This window comes from Petaurus breviceps, unplaced genomic scaffold (assembly GCF_028583685.1).
Source record: "Petaurus breviceps papuanus isolate PSGF00001 unplaced genomic scaffold, PetGlider_PUasm1.0 90630, whole genome shotgun sequence".
NCBI lineage: Eukaryota > Metazoa > Chordata > Mammalia > Diprotodontia > Petauridae > Petaurus > Petaurus breviceps.
The window spans coordinates 1164817-1192004 of record NW_027187291.1 but is presented as its reverse complement, the minus strand read 5'-3'; the positions used below and the strand labels follow the sequence as shown (position 1 = coordinate 1192004).

The following is a 27188-nucleotide window of genomic DNA, read 5'->3' as shown; positions in this document are numbered from 1 at the left end:
TCTTAGCCAGTAAGCCTCAAGTTAACTAGGTAGCTTTTTTGGCCATCAAAATTTACCTTCTTTTGGGCAGAACACCCTCAGGGGAGGAGTCACCTTACTGGAACTGGCCAGCTGGGTCCCCATTCAGGCAGCTTGGACTACCCACAAGGTTGTGATTTGTCCTTAGTTCTCTAAGAAAATCATGACATCAGGAAGATGATGACATGACTTGCAATTTTGCAATTGACTTTGATTTGAGTGAGGGAGGGCTGTGCAGAGTCACCAGCCTCACTTTCTCCTTCAGAGCCATCTGGATCCAGTGGCCAAATATTCATCAGGATGACTGGAGATGACCCAGGATGCAATGGGAGACCTTGACCCTTAAGCTAACTCTAAGGTCTTTTTTTAAGTTCTCACTTTGAGTGAGGCAACTCCCATTTAGTGAATAGGCAGGCCTCTTTTAAGACTGAAAGACTGACTGAGGAAAGGAAATGCTTGGCTGACAACAGTGGGATGTTGAGAAGATGGTCGGAGTAAAGTATGGTCAGGTCTGGAATTGGCTCCGTGTCTCCTCAATCAAGGCATCACTGTGCCAAGGCTGCAATTCCATAGCTGAACAGTGCAGTTTCTCTAGGGAATGCTTCTTATGCTCCTACTTGTTCTGTTGAAGAGGACTTTTATCATCTTTTTGCCTCTTCCCTTTCTATTCCAGTGCCTTAGTTTTCAGACCTGAGTAGAAATATTTGTGTTGTTAGTACTGTCTCCTGACTAATTTTCTTTCCTTAGTTTGTGCCCTGCTCCTAACTATCAGTCTGCAGAATCTCAGTTGGAAAAGACCCCAGAAGTCTATCTAGTCTAATCCATACCTGAACAGAAGTTCCTGTGTATAAGTTGTGCTTTGATATTTTCAGGGATGGGGAACTCTTTACTTCATCAGGCATATCCCATTCAATCTAGGGACAACTGTAATTAATGGAATCTTTCCTTATTTTTCCACGGTAGAACTTGACCTTACCTTAACCTCCAAATCACTGCACCGAACTCAGCACTTTTCGTGAAAGGGGAGACATAGGCTTTGTAGGGGGCTATACCTAATCACATACCCACAGACTACGAAGCCTACATGCCCATATGATTGATTGTTGGTTAGCAGAACTCTGATTAACTCCTTGGAACAAGATTCACAAGCAATTACTCTTCAGTTTCTGCTCCTCCACACCCTCCTCTGGGGCACCAGGACTGACACAAGTATGTATTATTGACTAATCTTTCAAATAGCTTTAATCATGCCACAATTCTAAAACTTCCAATGGCTTCTCTTTTCGTGCTGAATTCAAGGTCCCTCTAGATTATCTCAAGTTGACTTTCTAAAAGGCAAGTATAGTAATATAAAGAACACCTGGATTCAAATCCTTACTCTTTTACTTACAGTGCTACCTATTTAAGCTGGGCAAGCTAATTATTTATCAGGTGAGATAATATTTGTAAAGCACTTGGGCAAGTTATTTTTTTTATTAAATGAGATAATATTTGTAAAGCATTTATCACAGTGCCTACCTCTTTCTTCTCTTCCCTTATACTTCCTCATCCTTAGCTTGCTCTTCTGTAAGATGAAGATTCTTTAAGGTCCCTTCTACCTCTAATCCTGTGATCCTTATATCACACTACTTCCTCCCTACCACACAATCCCATGAACTCTACATCCCAGCCAAACTAGATTACTCAATCTTCCAGCACATCCTGTGTTTTTATTCCTTTCTCATCCATGTATTATGCTTGCAGTGCTAACCATTCCATTCCCAAGATCTGCTTCTTGAAATCCTTACCCTAAAGGCCAGACTTGGAAGTCATCTCTTCCATAAAACATTACCTATTGATTGGTGGAGAAATGTCAGAAGTATTTTCCTCTGTAACGTGTCCTTCTCCACATTCAAATAGGCATAAACATAACAACCTTACCTCATTAGGTAGTTTGCTTCTGGGGGAATCTTTCTTGAAAGAGAGCTCATTCTAATCTAACGGTCCTCCTAAGAGTAGGTTAGATTAAGATGGAAAGGATAGGCTACCTACTTATAATGGTTTTGGACAATTTGCTTTCTTGACCCCAAGTAACTTGGTATATGAGAAAGAAAATGCCACATTAAATGAAGAGGCAAAGTGTCTCAGACCAAACAACCCAAGCTGGATTGGGGGTCTGAATTTGCTTAATAATTATGTGTCCATAGGCAGGTCACTTAACCTCTCTGAGCTATGGTTTTGTCATTTGTAAAATGAGAAAGTACATAACATTACCCCCACAAGATTGTTGTGAGGGAAAATATTTTGTAAATTTCAAAGTAGTATATGTAAATGTGAGTTGTTGTGTGTGTAGTCAGTTGTATTCTGCTCTGTGCCAGCCATGGTGATAGATGCTGGAGAGGCAAAGACTGAGTCAGAGAGTCCCTGTCTTCAAGAGAGCTTACATTCTACTGGGGGAGAGGTATGAGATACAATTAGATTACCTGTAAGTTAATGCAACAGATATACAAAATAAATGTAAAATGATTGGTAGGGTGGGGGAGAGGCTGGGCAGGACTAACTACTGAGAAAACCAGAAAAGGCCTGTGGAAGAGATGGCACTTGAACAGAACCTTATAGGAAGCTGGGTAGGGGTCTGTAAAGAGAGTGCATTGCTTACATAAGGGACTGCAGAGACACTGAGGTTAGAGAGGAACTGCTATGTATGAGATATAGCAGCAAGTAGACCACTCTGGCTAGAGCATAGAATGAATAAGAGTGAGTAAATATTGAAGAGCTTTAACTGCCTAGTAGAGGTGTTTTATGTTTTATCTTAAGACCATTGGGAGCCACTGAAGCTTCTTGAACATGAGAATGACATGGTCAGATGTGCTCTTTATTTTATTTATTTATTTTTTTTGCCTTTTTTTGGAGGGCAATTGGGGTTAAGTAATTTGCCCAAGGTTACATGGCTAGTTGTGTGTGTGTGTGTGTGTGTGTGTGTGTGTGTTTTAAGTGTCTGAGGCTGGAACCAAACTCAGGTCCTCTTGACTCTGGGGCCGCTGCTTTACTCACTGAGCCACCTAGTCGCCCCCTCAGATGTGCTCTTTATTTTTTTATTTTTTTTAAAGCAATTGGGGTTAAGTAACTTGCTTAAGGTTACACAGCTAGTTATTTTGTGTGGGTGCCAAGTATCTGAGGCTGGAACTGATACCAGTTCTCTCGATGCCCGGGACGGCGTTCTTACTCACTGCACCACCTGGCCACCCCAGATGTGCTTTTTAAAAGGAATATAATTTTGGCTACCATGTGGAAGATGCTGAGCCCATATATCTGGGCTTTTTGAAGTCTTGTCTTCCCAGGACCTTAGGAAGAGAGATGTCCTAGGTTGAGGGTAATTAAGCTGAAAATTGTGCTAGAATTATTTGGATCCATCCAAACAGGGAGGTGAGTTGGGAAAGGGTGGGCATTAATTAACTTAAGAGATCTGAGATAAAATTCAGTGTTTCTTTTTAAAATTTTCTTCATTCTGTTTAAGCTAATACTTAATAAGGATTAGTTTAGTGGGCAGAGAGAATAATTAAGAGAAGCCATGTTTGAGGTTTTCTCCTTTTCCAAGTCATTCTGCTCCCACTTCTAAAAATTACCATTTTAACATGATCCTTCCATAAGGGTACTGTATTAATGACACAGAAAGAGGCTTGTAGTTCCTGGTTTTTTCCACAGTAGCTCTAGACTACAAGAGGTAGAATCAGGCACTCAACATTCAGTCTTGTTTTCTACTGAGTAAGAGACATCCAGTCTTTTAATGTAGGCAGCCACTAGCTTAGATATCTCTGTACCTTGGAGCCATGGGACCAAATTGGAATGCCGCTTCTTCACTTCCCTTTGCTTCTAGGGCATCTTTGGCCTTAAATTAGATGAATGACTAGAATGAGTAGTTGTAGGAGAATTATCACTATTTTTTAATTACTGGTAACTCACCCTCTCTGCCTTCATATCAAATGAAGCAGGAACTTTCTAAATCCAAAGGCCGGGTAATAGATATCCTCACAGTATGCCCAGAAGCTGTTATTTCTCTGTTGGCTCTGTTACTCTGTTTTCAAGTATTGACTTTGTCGAATTCAAAATGTTGTTCAGCAGGCAATTCCACTAAATACACAATGAAAAATCAAAAGGAAAAGAGATTAGAACAGCTTGCCAATGGACCTGAGTTCTGATTTTTCAGAGGATATATTCCTCAAATTTCAAATAGTAGATTTAGCACATCTTGGTGGCTCACCTTTATTGAAGTGGAGGGGTTTATCACTTCCCAAATGTTTAGAAAGTTGCTGCAAGGACACCCATTACATTACTAGGCAGATAAAGATGTTGTAAAACATGCATAATGGTTTTGTGACCTATTATGCTCCTGGCTTGTGGTCAAAACAAATCCTGGAAACTTGTCCTGGATCCTAATTGTCAATACTTTGATTACTTCAGCAGGCAGTCATATAACAATTTACTTCAGACAACTTTGGTAGCTTCTCATACTTTTCCTCATGTATCTAGTTGTTACTCTGTACATTCAGTGATAAACTCATATTTAGAGCTTTTTATCTAAAAACTTATTTGATGCTGAATCTAACTAATGAAGACTTTTTTTAATTCTGAAATTTTAAATTGTCTTAGAAACCAAGGAAGATAAGAAAGAGCCTATTTTGTTAGGTCTCTTAATGTTTATCTGGATAATAATAGGTAAAATGTGAAGTGACTTTAAAATTTCAAGAATACAACTTATCACACAATTTGAATCGCCTACTGGGTATGTGGGAAAAAAGATATCTTGTGATAAGGTTAGAGGATGGAGAGACATGCATTTTTTGCTTCTGCTTGATTTTTGCACGATCAAAACATTGAGGGAAACTGAAGATGTTATGACCAGCTTTAAAAAAAAAGTTCTGCCCATTCTGACTCCTAGTCACCTTTTATAATTTAAAAACCATCTGATTGGATTCAGATGCAGTATCATAGAGCTGGAAAGGGGCCTTAGAGATTATCTAGTCCAGTGTTTCCTAACCCAACTGTACAACAGACAGGCAAAAGATTAAATTCTCTATAGACAGTCTTCTACCCTCCCTAACTCAGGGGAGGGGGAGAAATTTTAAGAAGTGAGACTTGCTTGTAATTTTGAGAACTGGTAAGAATGTGTTCCAGATCAGTCAACAAGCATTTAAGTACTGTGTGCCAGGCACTGTGCTAACCAGCATTTAAGAAACCCTGACCTAGTCAAAAACCCCCCTCCTTTTTTTTTTTTTTAAACAAATAAAGAAACTAAGGACAAAAGAGAATTTCTGACTTCTCTGGCTACACGATAACAGAGCTAGAATTAAAATTCAGATTTCCTGCCTCTCAGACAAGTGTTCTTTCCACTGTGCCAAGGGTCTATTAGTACAAGTTTTATTTGCTTTCTAGAATACCAATTTGATAATAAAAGTAATCACTTTATGGTCTTTTTAGCTATGTTAGTGATGATTAGGTAATTTCCCTTTATCTTCTCTGTAATCAAAATTTCATATGAGACTTAGGGCCCCACCTAGCTGCAAGTGGAAAAAAAAGGCAGCAAAGCCCCAGAGCTTGTACATATTCGACCTCCTTTTGCCTTAAAGGAATTCAAAATTTCATTTCTTTTAATCTGCTTATCTGATTAATAGACTTCTAGCTAACTTAAGTACCCAGTCCTAGCTGTGTCATTTGTGTTACTTATTTTACATCTTAGGGCTTCAGTTTCTTTCTGTTTAGGGGGGAGGTCCGGGATTGACCAGATAGGCTCTAAGGCCCCTTCTCACTGACACTCTCTGATTCTGTAATCTTGAATAAAGTTCAGACATAAGTGGGGAGGGGGGAGCAGCAAAGGCAGTCAGCAACAATGAAAATAGCTGAAAAGAGCCAGATATTGACTATTTGTTATGTACTGAGATTGCTTTCTAATTAATCAAAAAGCATTTTATTACTCTTCTACTATGTGCGAAGCACTGTGCTAGACACTGGGGAAACAAAGATAAAAATGACAGTTTTACCTTTGGGATACTTTCTACTAAAGGTTAAGAAACATATAACATGTAGACATATAAGTAATTACATAGCAAGTATAAACAAAATAAATGAGGTAGCTGTTGGGAGGAGGTGGTTTAAGGACCTAGGGAGATCGCTAAAGGCTTCACGTAGAGGTGGCATTTGAGCCAAACTTTTGCAGGGAAACTAGGCATTTGAAGGGGTGAAAGTCAGGATGGAGTAAATCAGGGGGAGTTGTGTGCACAGAGACAGCAGGTGGAATGTCATGTGTATGAAACAGCAAAAACAGTTTGACTAGAATGTAGAATACATTTTGGTTTGTATCCCCCCCCAACACTTACAATTGTTGGCACATAGTAGGAACCTCATAGATGTGTGCCTTTGGTGGGGAGACTTCCTAAATCAGAAGGAACCAAGTGATTGATTGTAAAAGATAGGCCATTTTAATATGAAAGCTGAGAGAAGTCAATCCAAAAGCGTGTATTGAAACACTGACTATTTGCCAACAGACGTGGGAAATGCAGAGACAAAGATCACTGGCCCTTAAAGTGTTTAATTCTTACATAGAGAGGTACTAGACGAATATAAATAGATTTTTAAGAATAAATACAGAGCAGCTTGGAGAGGGAGGGCCCTGGTACCTGATAGGGTTAGAAATCAGGAAAGGTTTCATGTAGGTCACACTGGGCCAGAGGTCCCTTAAGACTGAAGTGAGGAGTGAAAGTATTCCACTCATGGGGAAGAACCAAGTACAAAGATCTAGAAGCTGGATGTGGACTGTCCTGTGTGAGTAACAGCAAAAAAGCTATTATAGTTAGGTCATAGTCAGGTCATACCGACTGTAGTTCATTAAAACAACCTGAGTCAATGGAGTCATCCTCCTTTGTATCTGTCTTATTCATTTAAGGAGGAATAGGGACCAGATTGGTGAAAAACTTCCCAGTGATCTTATAATCAGAAACAAGTGCACGGAGGCCATGGATATCACAAATCGTCATCATACTATAGTAAGAATCCATTTGATTATGCTTGCCATAAACTCAGCAAAACAATAAACATCATGAAACAAACAAGCACTAAAGCAACACAGTACCAATCATCAATATTTAAATCCACTCCCAATGTCCATCAATCAGCTTGTTTTATCTTAAGTGCTATGTATACCAGGTTTGAGCATTCACCTTGGAGAAGTTCATGGAGGCTTCTTTTCATGAGAATGAGACCTATTCCAGATAATTACCTGGGGCATCTGAAATAGGTTTCACTCTCTGGGCAGCTCTGAAGGAGGACCCTAGCATATCCACTTCTCTGGTTCACTTGCTGAGGTTTCTAGGTAATTCTGCTAAAATCTTACAGTAGCAAAAACTCAATACTTTAAATTTGATTTTAACTTTTGATTTGATTTAATCAAGTTTATGTGATCACTTTGCTGTTCCTATGTTAACCTAAACCCGATATCTGATGTGGATGAATTTGAAAACAACTTTACTTTTTTCTAATTCTTTCTAATTTTCCTTTTTCTAGTTCCCCCTCCGACCCTCACCGTAAGAGGATATTATCACAAATCACCCTAAAGAATGAGATACATCAAGCTCTTAATCTTAAAAGTATTTGCTTGTTTGAGCACTAATTTGTATGTAAGACTCTATAAATAAATAAATAAATAATTGCTTCATGTCCCATTCAAAACGAGCTAGTTTGTTATTCTGTTGATATGTTCTGCCTTCTAATAATTCTTTTAACTCTTTGTATGACAAATATTTCAATAAATGAATCAAACAAATTCAGTCATTTGCCCTGATTTATCGAAATTTGCTATGAGAGGAAGAGGAGGGACATGATTATATGACTGACTGTCCTGTCCCCTCAAGGGCATAAGCCATAATATGGGAAATACTCCCTTAGCTCTGTTTGATTTCACACCAGTCATATGTCAACACTTCCACATTATTCACAGGGTGTTATAGTCAGACTTAGAATGAGCCATGTGGAGAAATTCAGTCTCAAGAGGATATTTTTCTCTCATGATCCAATAGATATGGTGAATGAGAAAAAATAAGTACATTTTATTTAACCTTTATGGGGCGGAACCACGAAGGTGGAGTAGAAACACAAACTTGGTGTGGGTTCCCGCTCCAGTCACTTCCAATACCTGTAAAAAATTGACTCTAAACAAACTTTAGAGCTACAGAACCCACGAAGTGACAGAGAGAAACAAATCTACTGAAGGAAGCCTGGCAAGCCAACAGGAAAGTCTATCACAGAACACTGGGAGCCCAGCACAGTCCCCCTGAGCCATGGTTCTGGCCCCAGGATGGCCCAGACTGGCTAGAGGAGACTTCAGGAGAGTGAATCACTAGTAGCTGTGGCAGTTTCCAAACTTCTCAACCCATAAACACCAAAGTGAAAATAAAAGGTCAGTGGGGAACTCTGTTGGAAAGGTGAAGGAAGAGAAGAGGGGTCTGGCCCCTGCCCCTGGGGTGAGAAGTGGTGGAGGGGCAGCAGTTGCAGCTGCTACAATGTGGCTGCTTCCAGAGCTCCTGGCCTGCAAATAGTAGGGGGACCAAGCAACCATTGAGAGGGTAATAGCTCGAAAGATGGCAGAGTAGAAACACGACCTTCCCTCGGCTCTGGCTTCCACCTTCCCAAATCCATGTAACAAGGGGACTCTAAACAAACTTTGGAGCTGCAGAACCCACAAAATGACACAGAGAAGCTAACCTCTCGCTGAGGATAACCCGGCAGGCCTGCAGGAATCGGCCAGTGCAGCACTCTGGGAGCTGCTGAGGCTTTAGCCCCAGGGCCGGCCTGACCAGCTGCAGCCGGAGGGACTCCAGATCAGCAGCAGCTGTGGCAGCCGTTTCCAGATTTATCAACACATAGATGCAAAGGACAAAGTGAGAGGACAGTGCAGTCTGGACTTTGGGACTAGTAAGTGGGAGTGCATGGCTTTTACCCCCGGGGAGAGAAGCCGCTGAGACACAGCCAGCCAGTGCCACATGGAAGCTTCAGCTCTTGGCCTGCAGAGGGTAGGGGGACCAAGCTCCAGTCTGAGGGTAATCGCTCTTGCTTTAACCTGCTTGGATCTGGATTGCAGTCTAGGGTGGTGGTCCTGGGGTGTGTGTCCAGCTTGCCAGAGTGTGTGGAGACCTCAGAGAGGGTACCCATCTAATACCTCCAGCAGCTGAGAAAACCCCAGTGTTTCGGACGAAAGCTCCCCTGTCTGGTGGCAGAGTCCTACTGTGGCAAAAAACCCAAAAGTCAAGTAATTGAGTGGCAAAATGAGCAGGCAAAGGAAACAAAGCAGACAGAAGATTCCAACATTACACTCCTGTTTGGGGGACAGAAAGGAGCAAAGCATGGAACAGGAGGAAAACAGTGAAGTCAGAGCTGCACCAAAAGCTCTGAAGGAAAATACAAGCTGGTTATAGGCCATAGAGGACCTTAAGAAGCAGATAAGAGAAGTGGAGGAAAAATTGGGAAGAGAAATGAGAACAATGCAAGAAAATTACGAAATGAGAGTCAACAGCCTGACTGAGGAAAATAGCACCTTAAAAAATAGACCAGGGGCGGCCAGGTAGCACAGCAAGTAAGAGCACCGGCTCCAGTGTTGAGAAGACCTGGAGTTCGAATCCCGGGCTCAGACACTTAGCACCCACCCAGAAACACCTGGCCTTGTAACCTTGAGCAAGTTACTTAACCCCAATTGCTTAGGGGTGGCCAGGTGGCTCAGCAAGTAAGAGCACCGGTTCCAGTGTTGGGACGACCTGGAGATCGAATCCCGGGCTCAGACACTCAGCACCACACCCAGAAATAACTGGCCTTGTAACCTTGAGCAAGTTACTTAACCCCAATTGCTTAAAAAAAAAAAAATAGACTAACTCAAATGGCAAAAGAGGCTCAAAAAGGCAATGAGGAGAAGAATGCCTTAAAAAGCTGAATTTGCCAGATGGAAAAAGAATCTCAAAAGCTCACTGAGGAGAATCATTGCTTCAGAATTAGATTGGAGCAAATGGAAGATAATGACTTTGTGAGAAATCAAGATGCTGTTAAACAGATCCAAACAAATGAAAGAATAGAAGGCAATGTGAAATATGTCATGGGAAAAACCACTGACCTGGAAAATAGATCCAGGAGAGATAATTTAAAAATTATTGGACTACCTGAAAGCCATGATTAAAAAAAAAAAAGCCTAGAAATCATCCTTCAAGAACTTCTCCAGGAAAATTGCCTTGATATCCTAGAACCAGAGAGCAAAATATAAATTGAAAGAATTCACCAATCACCTCTTGAAAAAGATCCCAAAAAGAAAACTCCTAGGAGTATCATATCCAAATTCCAGAGTTCCCAGGTCAAGGAGAAAATATTATAAGCAGTCAGGAAGAAAAATCTGAGCATTGTGGAAACACAATCAGGATAACACAAGATCTATATCCCAAAGGTCAAAGGAGGTAGGACTAAAACTAAGAATCACCTTCCCAGCAAAATTGAGTATAATGCTACAGGGGAAAATATTCAGTGAAAGAGAGGATTTTCAAGCATTCTTGATGAAAAAACCAGAGCTGAACAGAAAATTTGACTTTCAAATACAAGAGAAGCATGAGAAGTAAACAGGAAAAAGAAATCATAAGGAACTTATTAAAGTTGAACTATTTACACTCCTACATGGAAAAATGATAATTGTAACTCACTTTTCTTAATATGGAGATAGTTGAAGGGAATATATGTGTGTAGGATATGTGTATATAAATATGTATGTGAGTGTGGGCATATGTATGTGTATGTATACATAGAGGGCACAGGATGAGTTGAATATGAAGGAATGATATCTGAAAAATAAGGTGAGAGAGGAATTTATTGGGAGGAGAAAAGGAGAGATAGATTAGGGTAAATTATCTCATATAAAAGAGGCTAGAGAAAACTGTTACAATGGAGGGGAAGAGCAGGAAGGTGAAAGGTAATGGGACAACCTGATTCTCATTGAATTTGGTCCTCCTGACTCCAGGCCAGTACTGTATTTACTGCACCACCTAGCTGCCCTGAAATCAGTACAGTTCTTATTGCCTGCTATATTTCAAGGCATTGTTTAAGTAGGATTAAACAAAATATACGATTTAAAAAATATATTAATCCTGCTTGTAGCAGGAATTGTTAGATAAAAAATGGAAGAGAAAAAAATTACTTTTTTAAACCAGCAATGGTTTGCCAAATTTAAACATGAAACAAAACTTATTAGTTGGGTAACATTAATTTAGTCAAATACATTTCTAAATTATCCTATACAGAAAATTATTATGACAGTTTATGCTGATAGCATTCAGGATTGTCTTTTGTAAATTCTATAAAGTCAAACTGAGGCATGTACTCTGAGCAAAATCAGTTTATTAACAGTGACATGTTTAACTGTTAACAAAATTGGTCAGATTGGCCACCTCTATAAGACCAGTAACCTGAAAGAGAAGGGGGAACCCTCTATTGACATACAAGAAGGAAGGTCTTGGTAATTATGGAACATTAGTGGGCTGGCATTTAGGTAAGACTATTCATGCCCCTCTCTGACAAGGTGTTATAATTGTTTATGAGAATCTCCTTTGTGATGGTAACATAATTTTGAATTTGAAGATCCCTTTATGTTGGCAAAAATAGCAGGTACTTAGCACTTAGTAACCGATGGAGCCTCTTTTGGGGAAACAGAAGGTATGAACTCCTGTCCCCTTGTTACTGAGTAACAGGAAATTGGCTGAAGGAAGTAGCTAATACTGTATATATAAGAAAAGCCCCAGAGAGGCACAGTCAGAATTTCCTTGAGACCAAGATCTGGTGCCAGAGCAGCTATAGAAGAATGGAGAACTGAGTCCTGAGAACTTGTGGTGGTGGAGCTTCTTCTGAACAGGATCCTGGGAGCCAGGAGCCAGGAGCCCAGGTGACTGAAGCATGACTGGGATGCTGAGACTTTGCTTGTTTGTGGCTTGGTTGAGCCTTGAATTCCTTGGAGCAGAAATGGTGAAGGATCTGACATGGACCAGACCCTGTGAAGTTTATTGTGGAGCAGGACCTGCCCAGAGAGCTGGTCAGGGAACTGGGAACTGTCTGCCATTGAATCCAGGTGACAGTCTGGTTAATCCAGATAGAATCTGGGACCTTGGAAGGGGATCCAGGGAACCTGAGAACAGGCCCCAAGTCAAGATGAAAAGACCTCTCCTTGGGTACTGAGTAATTATGGAATTACAGTTTACTAGTGACCTAAGGGGTGGAGGGTTTTGTGTATGATACTTAGTAAGACTTTGCTGAATAAGTGACTGATTATACTTTGAGTACTTTGACTATTGTACTTTGAAACTACTGATTTAAGTGACTGATTGAATTCATCAAGACTTTGCCCCAGGAGTGGAAGACTGTGAGACTACTGATAAGTGATTAATTGAGTTAATCAAGACTTTTGCCCCAAAAGTGGAAGAATTGGACTATGTACTTTGATACTACTGATAAGTGACTGATTGAGTTAACTTAATAGTGACTATTTTACTGAGACTATGTTGGTGAATATTATATTGTGATTTTCTGTGATAAATTGTAATATGGTGAATGCTGTACCTTGATTTTCCATGAATGTTTTGCTTTTATTATGGAATAAATAGAGTAATCGCTGTATTGAGTAATCAGAGCCTTAAAAAAGCTGTTCACAGTAGCAGTTCTTCTGGAAAGCTTCTGTGCATGGCATTACATCCTCCCCCCCATAATCTTTGCTAGGGGATCAGAACTACCCAACTAGGTTTCTCCTAATAAGGGAGAAAAGATCTCCCCCAAAATTGCACAAGGACAGACATCTTTTGGGGAAAGTCATCAGTTAACTTGTTGGGGCTTAAAGACAACAAGCAGATGTCTAACAAAGTAAGAGAGAACAATTTTCATTTAAACTAACTTTGAAGGAAAATATTAAAATTTATTCAGTGTTACTTGTATTATAAACATTATTTATAATTATAAAATCAATACAGCATAAAGTCAGTTAAAGTGCAAGATCAGTACAGTAGAAATTAAAGGTCATATGAATTATCTTTTCAAGACAAAAATATGTCTTTACTTAACTTGAAAATAACACGTTTGTTCTAATTAAAACAAATAAGTGTATAACTTGCCCTATACTATTATACTATACAAATTCTTTGACTTTTTAAAAACATTTTTATGTTTGCAAGCTTTTCCTAATGAATTTCTATTAATTCTGATAATTGGTCTGAAGGATTGAATGTTGAGACTTGGATCACTAACTTATTTTATGATAAAGTACATTCCTTTTTTTCTGAACTGTATTCTAATTTATCCTTTATTTCTTTCTTCACATCCAGTGTTACTTACAGAACTGATCTTTCCTGAATTACTTTATGATTTAATACAAGCTTTTATTACATGAAACCAATTAATTGCAGGATTTTTTTGCCTTTGGGGTTCTTAAAGGCTTACAAATGTATAGCTTATTCCAATTTCTGTAGGTGACTTTGTTTCTAGTTTGCCAGTAAATTTTATATCATTTACTGTTCTTAATTGCTTAGGCAAATTTAAACATTATTTTAAATTTTACTTACTTTTTAAATTACTCCCTGAGTTAAACTAGTTTCTCTCTTTTTATTTTGGAACTTCACTGATGACAGCTTTCATCAGTTCCTCTTTTTTATTTCTTCTAACATGAACCTTTAAACTCATTCACTTGGGAATTTCAGTTCCATATCCTGTGACATCACCTTGCTACTTTGCACTAAAACTTTTATAGATTTTTTTCTTAAAACATTCACTATTTCAGCATTTATTAAAATTTGGAAATTTGATGGGAGAAAAATGTGTTTGTCCCAAATTTAGATTCTGATTCAGTAGTTCATTTGATTTGGGTGAAGCTGTTAAATAACCAGTCTTAGTTTCTTTAATAAGTAATAATTAAAACTTGCAAATTGTGTTTAAAATAATTTGTCGGCTGAATCTTTAGCAGTTTTAAACCAAATTTCACATAATTTAATAGCATGGTATGTTAGGGGTTTTTTTTTTGTCACCCCAGGGTGAACTCTGGGGGTCAGAGGAGGGTCATTTTGTCATTGGAATCCATCCTGTCTTCTACTTATAAGAGGGTTTCCCCAAGGAATTTTTTTTTAGGGTGGGGGAGAAGTAACAGAAAGTTCCTCTTCCTATAGTGCCAGGAATTAACTATGTTAGCTATATAAGGGATTCCCTACATGCCATATATAGAGGAGATAGATTCTTATAGATAGGACCTCTACTTAAATAAAGAATAGATGACGAAGTACAGTGAATAGAGCTCTGGCCGAGGCCTGGAGTCAGGAGGACATGAGTTCAAATTCGGCCTCAGACACTGCGCACACACAAACTAGTTGTGTGACCTTCGGCAAGTTACTTAACCCCAATTGCCCTTTCACCCTTCAAAAAAAACAAAAACAACAAGAATAGACTATTCCTGTAATAGTTGCCAACTGTCTGTCTTTAAGGGACAAAGGATTTACCTGCTCTGGAAAATTTGAGATTGAGGTCAAGGGGCAGACCTGCACAAAGGAAGACCCTAGATGAATAATCAAACTGGAATATCCTAGATAGAAATTTCCTTAAAGAGTCTGTCTTGAGTTGTCATGGTCCCTCTCAGCCTCCTGTTGTCTCAAACTATTGTGATTGAAATCTGAAGGACAAAGATTAAAGTTTCCAAGCATATCAATTTATTAGCAAGGCTAGCAATTGCCAATAAATTGGGTCTGAGACCTCTTTAGTAGATATGGCACTATTTGGTAGTTGACACGATAAAGAGGAACAAATTAAATGACATAATCTTGAGTGACATAGGTGTTCATTCTGATTGACTAGTGATTGATGCAGTTCTTGTGGTTAAAAAAGAGAAGTTAAACAGAGAAGTTAGGGTTGGCACATTTGAAGACAGGGAATTTGAGGTTTGTATCCTTGTTTCCTGGAACATTCTTAGGTTGACACATTCTCAGAATTATATGAACAGAGCTTTTACAAATATACATCTCACAAAATGAAGCATTGACAAGATTCTAGTGATAGATCTTATAATCACTATAAATTGAATTTGGTTTTCATACCCTGAATATCCAATCAGTTGCCAAGTCTTGCCATTTTTATCTCCATAACATCTCTATTTTTCTCTACTCACACAGCTCCTACCTTATTTAAAGGGCCCTTATCTCTAACCTCAATTATTGCTAAGGCCTCCTAATTAGTTTCCATGCCTCAAGTCTCTTCACTACAGTAGAGCCTTGCTCCAGATCTTAATGACAGGTCTGATCACATCATTGTGTTATTTATTCCAATGGCTCCTTCTTGGCACCTAGGATAAAGTATTAGAGTGCCCCAAAAGACTTAGTGCGACTTTAGGCTTTATGCCCTGTATAAACACTTCTGTTTGGCTTTTCAAGACCCTTCACAACCTGGCCTCATACTTCACTCCCTCTTCCTTATTCTGTGGTCTAACCAGATTGATCTTTTTTTTCCTGTTCCTCACACTTGGCACTCTCTATCTTCATGACTTTGCACGAACACTCTCATTGCTTCTGCTGCCAAAAAAAATCTCTCTTAAAGATAGAGCTCAAGTATTCCCTTCTGCATACAGCATTTCTTGATTTTCCCTAACTTCAGATGCTCTTCCTATTATGTACTTATTTTTTATATGCTAATATATGTAAGTATCATCTCCCCCATGAGCTCCTGAGATTAGAGATTGACTCTTTGTATCTCTAGCTGCCTAGTATGTAGCAGGTTTTTAATAAATTCTTATTGATTAGTTGATTGATATTCTATCCTTGGGCAATAGGGAGTCACTGGAATTTATTAAAAATTTAGAGTGGTGACATGGTCAGACTTGTACTTTGGGAAAAATCACTTTGGTGCCTGTGTGAAGGATGATTTGGAATGGGGAGAGATTTGTGGCAAGGAAATCAATTGGAAGGGTATTGGAATAGTCCGAGTAAGAGGTGATGAGGGCCTGAACAAGGGTGGTAACTGTGGGGGGTTGGGGAGTATAAATTCTGTTTCAGACATGTTGCATTTGAGATGCCTCCTGGATGTTCAGTATGAAATATTCATTAGGCAGATTATGGTACAGAACAAGACTTGAGCTGGATGTGAAGATACAGGAGTTACTGAAGTCCATAGGAGCTGATTGAGGCCAGTGAGTGAGAGAGTACAAGAGAACAAAGCCCATGATGATGTACCATGTCTGTTAGTAGGCATGGAATGGATGCAGCAAAGGAGAGGCTGTGAAGAAACAGACAGGTAGGAAGAAAACCAGGAGAGTAGTGTCAGGAAATCCTGGAAGAGGTTAATAGCATTAAATGGTTTAGACTGTACAAGAAGAAAAAGATTTGAGAAAAAGCCATTAGATTTGTCAAGAGATCGTTGGTAATTTTGAAGAAAGTCATTTCAGTTTCGTGACGAGAGGTCATAAGCCAAATTTTCAATCCTTGATTGAAAGGCATGGGAGACACATGGATGGAAGAGAGCAGCAGAGATTAGATGAGACGGGAATACTGAAAGACAGGACAGCAGTGTTTACCAAAGATAGTCATACAACTAATGGGGTGGGGCAGAAACATTTTATGAAAATGTCAGTAGGCCAAGTCCTACTTTGGTCATCTCAGAGGATGTTGCTGTATTGGGGGAGGGGGGAATGCCATGTTTGAAAGCACTATCAGTTGAGCAGGTTTTTTTTTTGTTTTGTTTTTTGGAGCAGGGAAGGCAGGGCAATTGGGGTTAAGTGACTTGCCCAAGGTCACTTGGCTAGTAAGTGTTAAGTGTTTGAAGTCGAATTTGAACTCAGGTCCTCATGACTCCAGGGCCAGTGCTCTATTCAATGCGCCACCTAGCTGCCCCAAAAGTGATTTTTTTTTTTGCTTTTTGGAGGTCAGTTGGGGTTAAGTGACTTGCCCAAAGTCACACGGCTAGTAAGTGTGTCAAGTGTCTGAGGTCAGATTTGAACTTAGGTCCTCCTGATTCCAAGGCCAGTACTCTATTCACTGTGCTACCTAGCCTCCCCCAGTTGAGCAGTTTTGAAGGTGAAGCATTTGTTATGTCAATAAACCAAACCATAGTTCAACAGAGTACTGTATAAGTACAGCAGAGTACTGTTCATGTGAGCCGCATGGTAAATGATAATTTGTGTTCAGAATCTCCTGTGTCCCTGGCCCACAGTCTTTAAAATAATGTTGCAAATAAAGATGCAATGAATTTTAAACATTTCCGTAGGATTTAGAGCTGCAGAACGCTTTTGTAGATTATATCTAACATCTAATTTTTTTAAAATAAGAAAACCCATGTTCTAGAGTGATTCAGTGGATTTGCCTGTCTTCCCTCAAAAGCAGGATTTGGAATCCAGGACCTCTGGATCCCAGGTCCTGTGCTGCTTTTCATTATGCCATACCACATCCACAGCCTTTTTTTTTTTTAAGCCTAAGTATGTTATCTGAATTATGTCAAAAGTTAAACTTAATGTTCTAATTATCTAGGAAAACCTAATTTATTTTAAAAAGGTTATTTAATAATGCTAAGCTATTGTGTTTTTATTAAACATTCAGAAATCAGTTCTCTTAAATAATAAAGGCAGTCTACAATTTTGGTTGTTTCTAATTCCTTGTGCCAGTATGTAGGTTTTTGCTACTTATACTAAGGATAGTCACATTGGTAATAAGCAAAGCCTGAGATTTGGGCCTAGGTCATCCTACACCAAATCCAGCAATCTTTTTGTACCTCCCTGTCTCCAGTTATTTTTCTTCTCGGCCTTAACTCTCAGATGGTGTCTTAATATCTCCTTGTGTACAGAAAACTTGTCAGTAGTTTGCCTGATAGGCACAGGAGCACCATCTAGTGGCAAGCAGAATAACTAAATCTATAACCCTTTCTAAAGCAGTCGTCGTGTAATACCTTTTATTGCTATAATATACTTCAAATATTTACCTAGCTATGGGACACAGAAAATTTTATTGTGATAGATTGTATGGAGAGGTAGGATTTTTAAAATATGCTAAAAGAAAAACAGTTTGGCCAGTCTTTTCATATGTATGGCCTTCAGAAAGTACAAGAAGTTAATAGAATTTTTGTAAACTCAGGAAATGGCTTAAAGCATAATTATTGGGTAGGAAAGATTTCTTGTATATAACATTTCTAAGGGGCAGGGAGGGGGAGTGTATTTCATACATTATGTGATAGAGAAGAGACATTCTTCTTTCTAAAAGCTTAAGCTCATTTTGCCTTGAAGGACTTAGGGAATGGAAATGGCAAACCACTTGAGTAACTTTGCCAAGAAAACCCCAAATGGGGATCACAAAGAGAGTCAGACACGACTGAAAAACAACTGAATTTAGGTGTGCATTTTGCAGTCTTAGGCTTGAGTTTGAGAATACTGAAGAATTGCTGAAGTTAGTTGGGTCAGTTTCACTGAACAACTTTTCTGGCTTTGCATGTTTCCTTTAGCAGCATGTTGGAGGTTTTGGAGGGGGGCAATGTAGGAAGGACTGACCATAGTTAATAGCACAAAATTATAAACAGACAGCAAGTGCTGCTGTCTCTTATTTTCTTCCCATTCTGGAATTCATTCTGAAGATCCCCTTCTCTGGTCCTGATAGCTTTTTCCCTCCCTTTCTTGCTTCTTCAGCAGCGTCAGCCTTTATACCAGAAAGCTGGCGGGTACAATGGGAAAAAAGCAAAACAAGAAGAAAGTGGAAGAAGTACTAGAAGAAGAGGAAGAAGAATATGTGGTGGAAAAAGTCCTTGACCGGCGAGTGGTGAAGGGCAAAGTGGAGTATCTCCTGAAGTGGAAAGGCTTCTCCGAGTAAGCTGTCAATTGAGTACTTACTATGTTCAGGGCATTGTGCTGGACCTGTTGGGATAAAATGAGTTCAGCTTGCCTTCAAGGAACTTAGGATCTATTAGAGGAGATAAGAGGTATCTAAACTGTAATGGTAGAATATGATCTCTGGGGAACAGTTTGTGAACTTGTGGGTAGAGAATATTTCCACATAACTTCATATCAGAGGCAAAATGTGAGATCAGCTTCATTTCTGAGTGAGTTTTTGTTTTGTCCTCAAGAACAAATTTTTTCTGTACTAGCTTTTCTTCTTTATTGGTCCATTTTGTTAGTGTGGCTGTGGGATAGGTACTGGCCAGTTGATGATGACTCAACAGCTAAGCTGATAGCAGCCCTGTTAGTTCGGTTACAGTAAGTTTAGTTGGAAAAATTGACTTTTTGTGCTCTGGTTTCAGTGAGGACAACACTTGGGAACCAGAGGAGAACCTGGATTGCCCTGACCTCATTGCTGAGTTTTTACAATCACAGAAAACAGCCCATGAGACAGACAAGACAGAAGGAGGCAAACGCAAAGCTGACTCAGATAATGAAGATAGGGGAGAGGAGAGCAAACCAAAAAAGAAGAAAGAGGAGGTAAGACTAGAAATTTTTCCTTAGCCCAGATTCATACTTCTTTCAGAATACCATAAAATTAATTGGGACTGAGACTTAACTCATTAAGTTCATTTCTTAACTCAATAAGCTCTTACAAGTAGAGTCTCAAGTAAACAAGTCTCTCCATCCTCCTTTTCCCCCCACTTAAATAAGAAACAAAGGGTTGAGCCTTCTGATTTTTAGACTAATCTGCTGTTTAGAGAACTCGTTTGGGATCCTCTGCTGAGAAGACCATATTTCTACCCTAATCATTATGTGAGAAAGTTAGAAGCAAGGTTCCACTGCTCTCACCTTAATGGTTGATTATATCCTATAGAGCAGTATTTTCAGTTATAAGCCATTTTTTAAAGGCTCAGATTTTTTTCCTGTTCTGAATACTCCAGAGTAGTTACTTAGGCAATATTTCCTTATACAGAGTGAGAAATCTTATAGATTCATACTGTGCACAGACTGCTAAGAAATTTACTTTCTCCTGTAGGAAAGTGGCCACTTTTAGAATTGGGAAGGCGTAAGTGATTCAAAACATAGAATTTAGAACCAAAGGAGACTTCTGGACTTGAAGTCCATACATTTTTCTGTACTTCTGATCTTTCAGTCAGAAAAGCCCCGAGGCTTTGCCAGAGGTTTGGAGCCAGAAAGAATTATCGGGGCTACAGATTCCAGTGGGGAATTGATGTTCCTGATGAAATGGTGAGTCTGTCAGTACCTTTGAATGGGTGGGTGGGAATGTGGTGGCTGTTTTCCCTGCCTATTCTGTACCAGAGAAAAAGAGCTGGTAACTTCAGTTAAAGTGTAAAGTCTGGGTCCTTAAGATTCTATGGCTGTTTGCTCATTTTTTTTTTTAGGAGGTGAGAGAAAACTGGAGTGAAGATAGTAAAGGAAAGACTTTCACTCCAGCTGCTATAAAAATGCAAGAAAAGATTTGAAATGTGATTGGACACTCACTCTTCCACCTCCAAGTAGACACTGAACTGGCCCCTGGGGAGAACTTCTGTTAATTTTTCAGTATTTGTATTGAGTTGTGATTCTCTTTATTGGATTAGTCTCACACCCTTCCAGTTTGTACAAAAGGGAATCCCACAATTCTTTGATTCGTTAGCAAATACAGAGTAATCCCACTAACTGCTTTCATTTAAGCATTTACTTTTTAAGTTACCAGTCAGGATATACAAATAGGTAATTTTCCACAAAGCATCTAAAATAAGTCATTTTGATAGATTCCTCAAAATTCTCCAGAATTGCTCTCCTCCCCCCTTTAGTTATTTAATCTCTTGTTCCTTTTGAAAAATTAATCTAATCTGTTTTATTTTTTGAAGTGAGTGGCTAGAGCAGATGATTTGCAGTCCTCTAGGATCAGAACTACCTCAAAGGACCCGTCCTCTAAGATTTTATTATCAGACTAGTAACTGCACAGGGGTAGGGAACCTGTGGCCTCAAGACCACTTAATAAAAGGATTTGTTCTGTAAAACTTGGGCTCAGTCAGAAGACCTAGAGGGTCTCTAGGCCACAGGTTCCCCACCTCTAAAAGGTCTCTACTGACTCCTTTACTTTAGAACTGTAGTTCTCCAACTTTTCCACAATGATAGGACCCTTTAGTGTAAACCAAACTTTGGCAGAACCCTTGTAGTAAAAATCCTCAAAAATTAGTATTTTTAATGCCCAAACACCATAAGGTTAATTTAAAAAAACCACAGAACTTGGGGTATTTCAGTGTTCCTTTTTGCTTAGTTTGAGAAATATGACTTTCTCAACACCTTATGTAGCTGCTAAGTGGCATTTATAGTCTGTCACAACTGATGTTCCCTCTTCCTGTGAGATTACCAGGTTTGGTCCTCCTTTAGCAAAGTTCTTAGTCACAATTTGCCCAAGCTGAAAAGAAGTTCTATATCTAAAGTGCTACATAGAAAACAGTCAGTTTATATTATCACCAGAGTTCAATTGTCTATTCTGGCATCATGTAGCACGATCTGAATTAAACTATGCTCTGTGGGGCCTGTGTTGCTGGAATGGATAGTTTATGCTCTTCCTGCTTCTGTTATGAGACATTACTAATGCCCCAAAGATAGTAATTATTCCCCATGATCTTGTATCCCAAAGGACCTTAGAAGTTATATGTGGATATGTTAGTAAGTGCCAGTTAGTAATGCTATTGTCAAAGATAAATTGTTGAAAAATTTAGGGTGATAAAAATTAGGGGGAAACGTAAAATGTCTGCTTGCATTAATTCTGGTTGGGGGGGGGGGTTTATGAGGCTTCATCCTTACTTGGAGTCAAGATGGCCCTGGCCTCAGCTTTCATCAGTAGTAAGCAGTGACCCTTAGATTGGCCTCTAAATTCAGTTCAGGGAATCTTTTAACAGTGGCTCAGGAGTAAGCTTGCTATAGAGAATGAACCACACCCATCATACCATTGTAGGATAGGGAGAGCCAGCTTCTTGGTCAGTTCTTGGCAAAGACGGATGGGTGTGGCAGTGGGAGAAGTGATCAACCCAATAAAAAAGAATTGTGTAATGTTACTTGACCATAAGCAAACAATGCATGGACCATGCTGCTCACCTTGTGGAGAAAGAAGTTTGATGTTCACTGCCCACCCCCCCACCCTCCAATCTAGCTTGGTCTTGACAGGCTCTGCTTTATTTCTGCAGGAAAAATTCTGATGAAGCTGACCTAGTTCCTGCCAAGGAAGCCAACATCAAGTGCCCCCAAGTGGTCATCTCCTTCTATGAGGAGAGGCTGACGTGGCATTCTTACCCTTCAGAAGATGATGACAAGAAAGATGACAAAAATTAATTCCATCATGTGCCAGCCTCTTTGTCCCTCAGACTGTGGATTTGAAGTGGGGGAGGGTAGGAGGAGTTCTGCTTGTTTTGACACCATAGAGGGGGCTTGAGAAGATGTCCTTTGAAGAGCCAGTATGATTCCTGTGCCCTGCAGCAGCATCCCAAGGGCTTTAGGCAGTTCTGTGCTATACACTTTGCAAACCTGTCCCAGTGGAGGGGAAAAGTGTTTGGGACAGCCCATTCTTCACTTTGCTGAGAGGAGAAGCAAAGGCCCTTCCATGAAGGACAGACCTTGTGGAGCAGGTGTGGGGTCGAACAAAGATAGATACTGCAGCTCTTCAAAGAGCATCTCCACAACCCACAGCCGCCTTCCCAATAGTGTTAACTCTGCATTTTTACCACGTAGCATGTGTGTAGTTTTTGGCTATTACTGGTGTATCATTTGGAGGGGGTGGGGGAAGGGATAAAGGGAATGAATAGGGTCATTTTTTTGTTGTTGTTAAAATGGGGGGGGAGGGGAGGAGTGAACTGACAATAACCCAGTTCCATGTTCAGAAACTTAACTTTTTTAAATGGTCATTGGAAACATATATGAGGACTGTGAGAGACTGTACAAAGCTGTGAATGTCTGAATCTATAAGCCAAGTTATGTTCTGCCTGAATTTAGTGCTATCTCCCAAAAACTACTCCAAGCTATTTGGAGATGGAATTCTAGGAGTGGGGGCAGGGGCGTTGAAGGAGAGGAGAGAAGCACAGATAGGCCAGTCTGTTGTTTAAAGGTGCTAATTCTTGAAATTGAACTGAAAATCCTACAACCTCCCATCTCCTCCACCTCAGTTGTTTTAAATCTCAGCTTCTTTATCCAGCCAATGATGTGTGGAGGCAGAGGACAACAGGGCCCATAATCTTAGGGGTAGATAACTCTTGGAGCCTCTTGTTTTTTTGGAACTCGGAAACCATTTATGGTGGAGTTCTAACACTGACAGCACAAGTTTTAATCAGATCAACACAAGGGTTGAATAACGATTTAGAAAGCCTCAGGAAAAGAATGAACTTTTACCCTGGGCATTGGTTCACTTTTAAAACAAAAAACATGGAATTTTAAAAATCCTGGGAATTACCGTCCCTGAAATAATTCATGTCTTGAATCATGAGACCCACCAGTTCTCCATGTCATCTAGGGTGGGCTATACTAGAATGTCATTGTAAAAAAGGAAAAAAGTCTTTTTAAAAGCATGTTTTTAAGTTTCTGTGAAAACTTTGATTAAAATGTAAACTTGTTGGATTTGAACTTCATACCAAGCTGTCAGTTTTTGTCTTAATAAAAATTTAGATTTATAATCCCTGGTCTTTGTCTTGACTCTATACCTCCTGTTGCCAAGAACTTTAGTCTTGGAGCTTTGGTTTATTGGAAGTCTGATAACAAAGACTTGAGGCTGGTCCACTTATCAGCTTGATAAGCCCTGGAGGATTCTGGATGATTTGGATAACAGGTGACATTCCTAAACCAGCTGTTTGAATTCTGCTGCTGGGACTAGAAGCACCTTTGAAACCTACATAAATGAGAATTATTAATCCCAGCACAGTTCATATTGGCCTTGCTATTAAAGTATCAATAATACCCTAGGCAATTTTTAACAGGATCGTCATGTTTTTAGCAGGTGTACAGGGAATACAGTAGACCTAAAATGTAGAGATCCTAAAGATCCATCAGCACCTATCCCGAATCGAGGATGCCAAGTTTAAGAGACTTGGCCACTAAGTCATCTTTGACTAACTCATTTTCACAAATGTTACATGATCCCATGGTAAATTCACAAATCTTAAAACTGCAGTGACTTGGCCCCTTTTTAAATGTCTTTAATGCTACTTAACATTTCACTTTAAACTACCTTGTTCATCATCATTGGAAAGATGAATTGTAAAATCCCACAAATCAATCTGAATTCTCACCTGTAAGGAATTTAGGCAGTACCAATTTACAGGACTACTCTTAATTTATTATTTGGTGGCTTTTGTTCTAGAAGTTTGGAACATTTGGCTAGGATTAATTGTTCCTTCACACCATTCAGAGCACTAAATGTAGGCACTAGTGTATTCTGAGTTATACTTGAAACAGGAAGATCCTTTTTTTTTGGGTACAGCTCCAGTTAGTTCCTGGGATATCAACAGGGTGGAGCTGTGGGGACTTATGGATTGAACTGCATCAAAGAAGCCTTCCTATGCAGAGGTCTGGGTGTATCTTTGTTAGCAGCAGTGTGGGGTTTAGAGAAATGGGTGGTACTGGGCTTATGAGTAGTAAGGAGAACTAAAGGTATCCTAGGATTTTGCAAAACAATTCTGTCCCCCTGCAGCCAGGGCAACTTGCTGTTCGTTGAGGTGACAAAAGATGGAATTCAGAACTGTAGACCAGAAATCCTTTTTCTTAGTAGCTCTAGACTAAGCCTTTGGAACCTAGGTGATAAAGAGAGCCATCAGAAATGACTTTAAAAGTGACATGGCTAAAGGTTGTAATCTCAAGCATTTAGTAAAAGTGCTAGGAATGGAAAAGCCATCTTGGCCAATTCCACTACTGTAGCCCACCTCCACATCCATTTAGAGTAAAATAAAAACATGACTGCATCAGATTCTGCTTAAGTGCTAGTGGCAACCTTGAATTCCTGTTTGTGATCCAGAGAAGGCATATATATGTAAAGAGGTGAAGTCTCTGACAAATGATCTTACCAATGCCTGTGAAATCTGCACATCGTTAGTGGGTAGGTCAGACAAGGTCTGTCTGAGCCACTTCAGACAAGGGGCCTAACATTTAAGTTTTCACAGAGGTGGATCTGCTTTTAAAATTTCAACCCACAGATCATGTCTTCATCTTGGAGATGCTGCCTTGCAGGCTTCATCCTGAATGGACTGAAGATGTGCTGAAAGGAAATGAAATCTGAAGCAGCCCTCCACCCCCCAAAGGAAGGCCCAAGCTCTTTAGGGCAAAGCAGGATGACTCAATTTCATGGCCAGGGTCAGAAGGGACTTGAAGTACTGAGCTCAGAATGTGTAATAGAGAATTTAAAAAGACCTTGTTTACTCTTTATATTAAATGGCCTGTTTTAAACTCCCAAAAGAACAAGATTTATAGTGTGGTCTGGTTAATTTAATGATATACGTTTGGGACCCTGAACCAAAGCTATTGTTTACCCTAAAATCTTGGCTGACTGACCCAGCCTGTTTATACTTTGCATAGCCTCCATTTAAACTGGACAACTCTCTGAGTCCTGGTTCTGGGAGGAGATTGGAAAGTTTAAATCAATAGTGTCCATTTAATCAATGTTTAAAATTAAAAAGCACAACTCAATTCCTCAAACGTTTACAGTACACTTTTGTTTCCTTGAAGTGGTCAAAATAGCATGTGGAAGAAAAGCCAATTTGTGGCCTTTGTTTTTCAATTTAAAATAGGCTGGGATTAATACCATTCTAGGGCTGGCTGTGATTATCTGCAAACTCCACCTACCCTAATTCTATTAACTTCACTTGCCAAAAGCACAGAGCTATCTGGCTGAACTTCAGTCCTCCTTGATAACACCTAAGGTAACATCCTTTAGTTTCCCAATTGCACACCATTCTTGTAAGTGCTTTGTGTGTCAGTCTACCCCTATTTCTACACTCCTTGTTCAATTCTGACACAAGAGGCTAGAGGAAAACTGTTTTGATGAAGTATATGGGATGTGACTGAAGGGTAGAAGGTAAGATTATCAAGCAAGTGGGTGGGCCTACCTTCCAAATGACAGGAGTCTGGGAATGAAAAAAAAAAGGTTATCTGCCAAATCGCCAACAATGGCCTAGTTTAAAACTGCTAGAGGATTTCTACCACTGGTTACAAACAGGTTTCCTCTTAGAAAAAGGAGACCTGCTTTTTACAAACATGTTTAAAGTCTAGCTTGAGAAGCCAACTTCTAAGATTCCCTGCTACTGACTGTATGATATAATCAAAAAGAACCTGAATGGTCCCATCTCCACGTCCCCTGGATGATGTGAGAGAAAACAGTACTCCTTCCTTTTCAGGGCCCTTGCTCTAATTGGTTGTCAAATAAAGTCAAAATGCAAAAACATCTGTGGCAGCTGAGTGAGTGTTGGATCAAAGTTCTGGGGGTCAACCAGGGTAGAGCTGGACACAGCTGCTTCAGTGGGATAATGTTTTCACATCTAAATGCTGGGTAAAATTCAAGATCACTGTTTAAATATTTAAAGTTATATGTGGGGGGTGGCTAGGTGGCACAGTGAATAGAGCACTGGCCCTGGAGTCAGTAGGACCCGAGTTCAAATCTGGCTTCAGACACAACACTATCTGTGTGACCTTGGACAAGTCACTTAACCCCAATTGCCTCTCCAAAAAGCCAAAAAAAAAAAAAGTTATATGTGAAAAGAGGACTAGTTTTAGAAGGTTTTTGTTGATTTGAGAAGCCAGCCATAACCAATCTGTATCTGAGGATTCTTCGGTTTCCAGATACACCAGGTCCTAGTCTGCCCAGAATATATGGCAGCAATGCAGGTCAAGAATTGCTAGGGCATTAAACCCCCAGCATGAGAGGTGGATTGACTTAAGTAGGAGAGAGAGAGGGAGAGGGAAAAAGAGAGAGAGAGAGAGAGAGAGAGAGAGAGAGAGAGAGAGAGAGAGAGAGAGAGAGAGGAAATGACACATGAAACTTGGTAGGAAGCTGTAATTTTTGTGATTTGAAAGTACTGAATGGCCTATTATAAGTTTAATTAAAGGTCCATTTTTTTAATGCTCACTTCTGTGATGCCCTTTAAGATAAGTGGAAGTAACACAGAGTGCAAGGAGGGAGCTGTGCATGTAAAGATCACAAGAGTTCAAGTCTGAAGTCCTGGGTCCACGTCCAGGCTCCAGATTGTCATAGATC

The 27188-nt window shown here is 39.7% G+C and overlaps 1 protein-coding gene across 2 annotated transcripts in view; it reads left to right on the top strand.

Moving 5' to 3' along the window:
* Positions 1 to 23622, top strand: part of CBX1 (chromobox 1) — a 43170-nt gene extending 19548 nt beyond the window's left edge. The window contains exons 2-5 of one of the 2 annotated variants that reach the window (XM_069064331.1): positions 18698 to 18871; positions 19303 to 19480; positions 20097 to 20191; positions 22147 to 23622. In XM_069064331.1, coding sequence (XP_068920432.1) covers positions 18732 to 18871; positions 19303 to 19480; positions 20097 to 20191; positions 22147 to 22291 — 558 coding nt within the window. In that variant the 5' untranslated portion in view covers positions 18698 to 18731 and the 3' untranslated portion in view covers positions 22292 to 23622. Of the gene's footprint in view, positions 1 to 18694; positions 18872 to 19302; positions 19481 to 20096; positions 20192 to 22146 lie in introns of both variants that reach the window. The other variant, XM_069064329.1, reaches the window with a different exon arrangement.
* The last annotated feature ends 3566 nt before the right edge of the window (positions 23623 to 27188 follow it).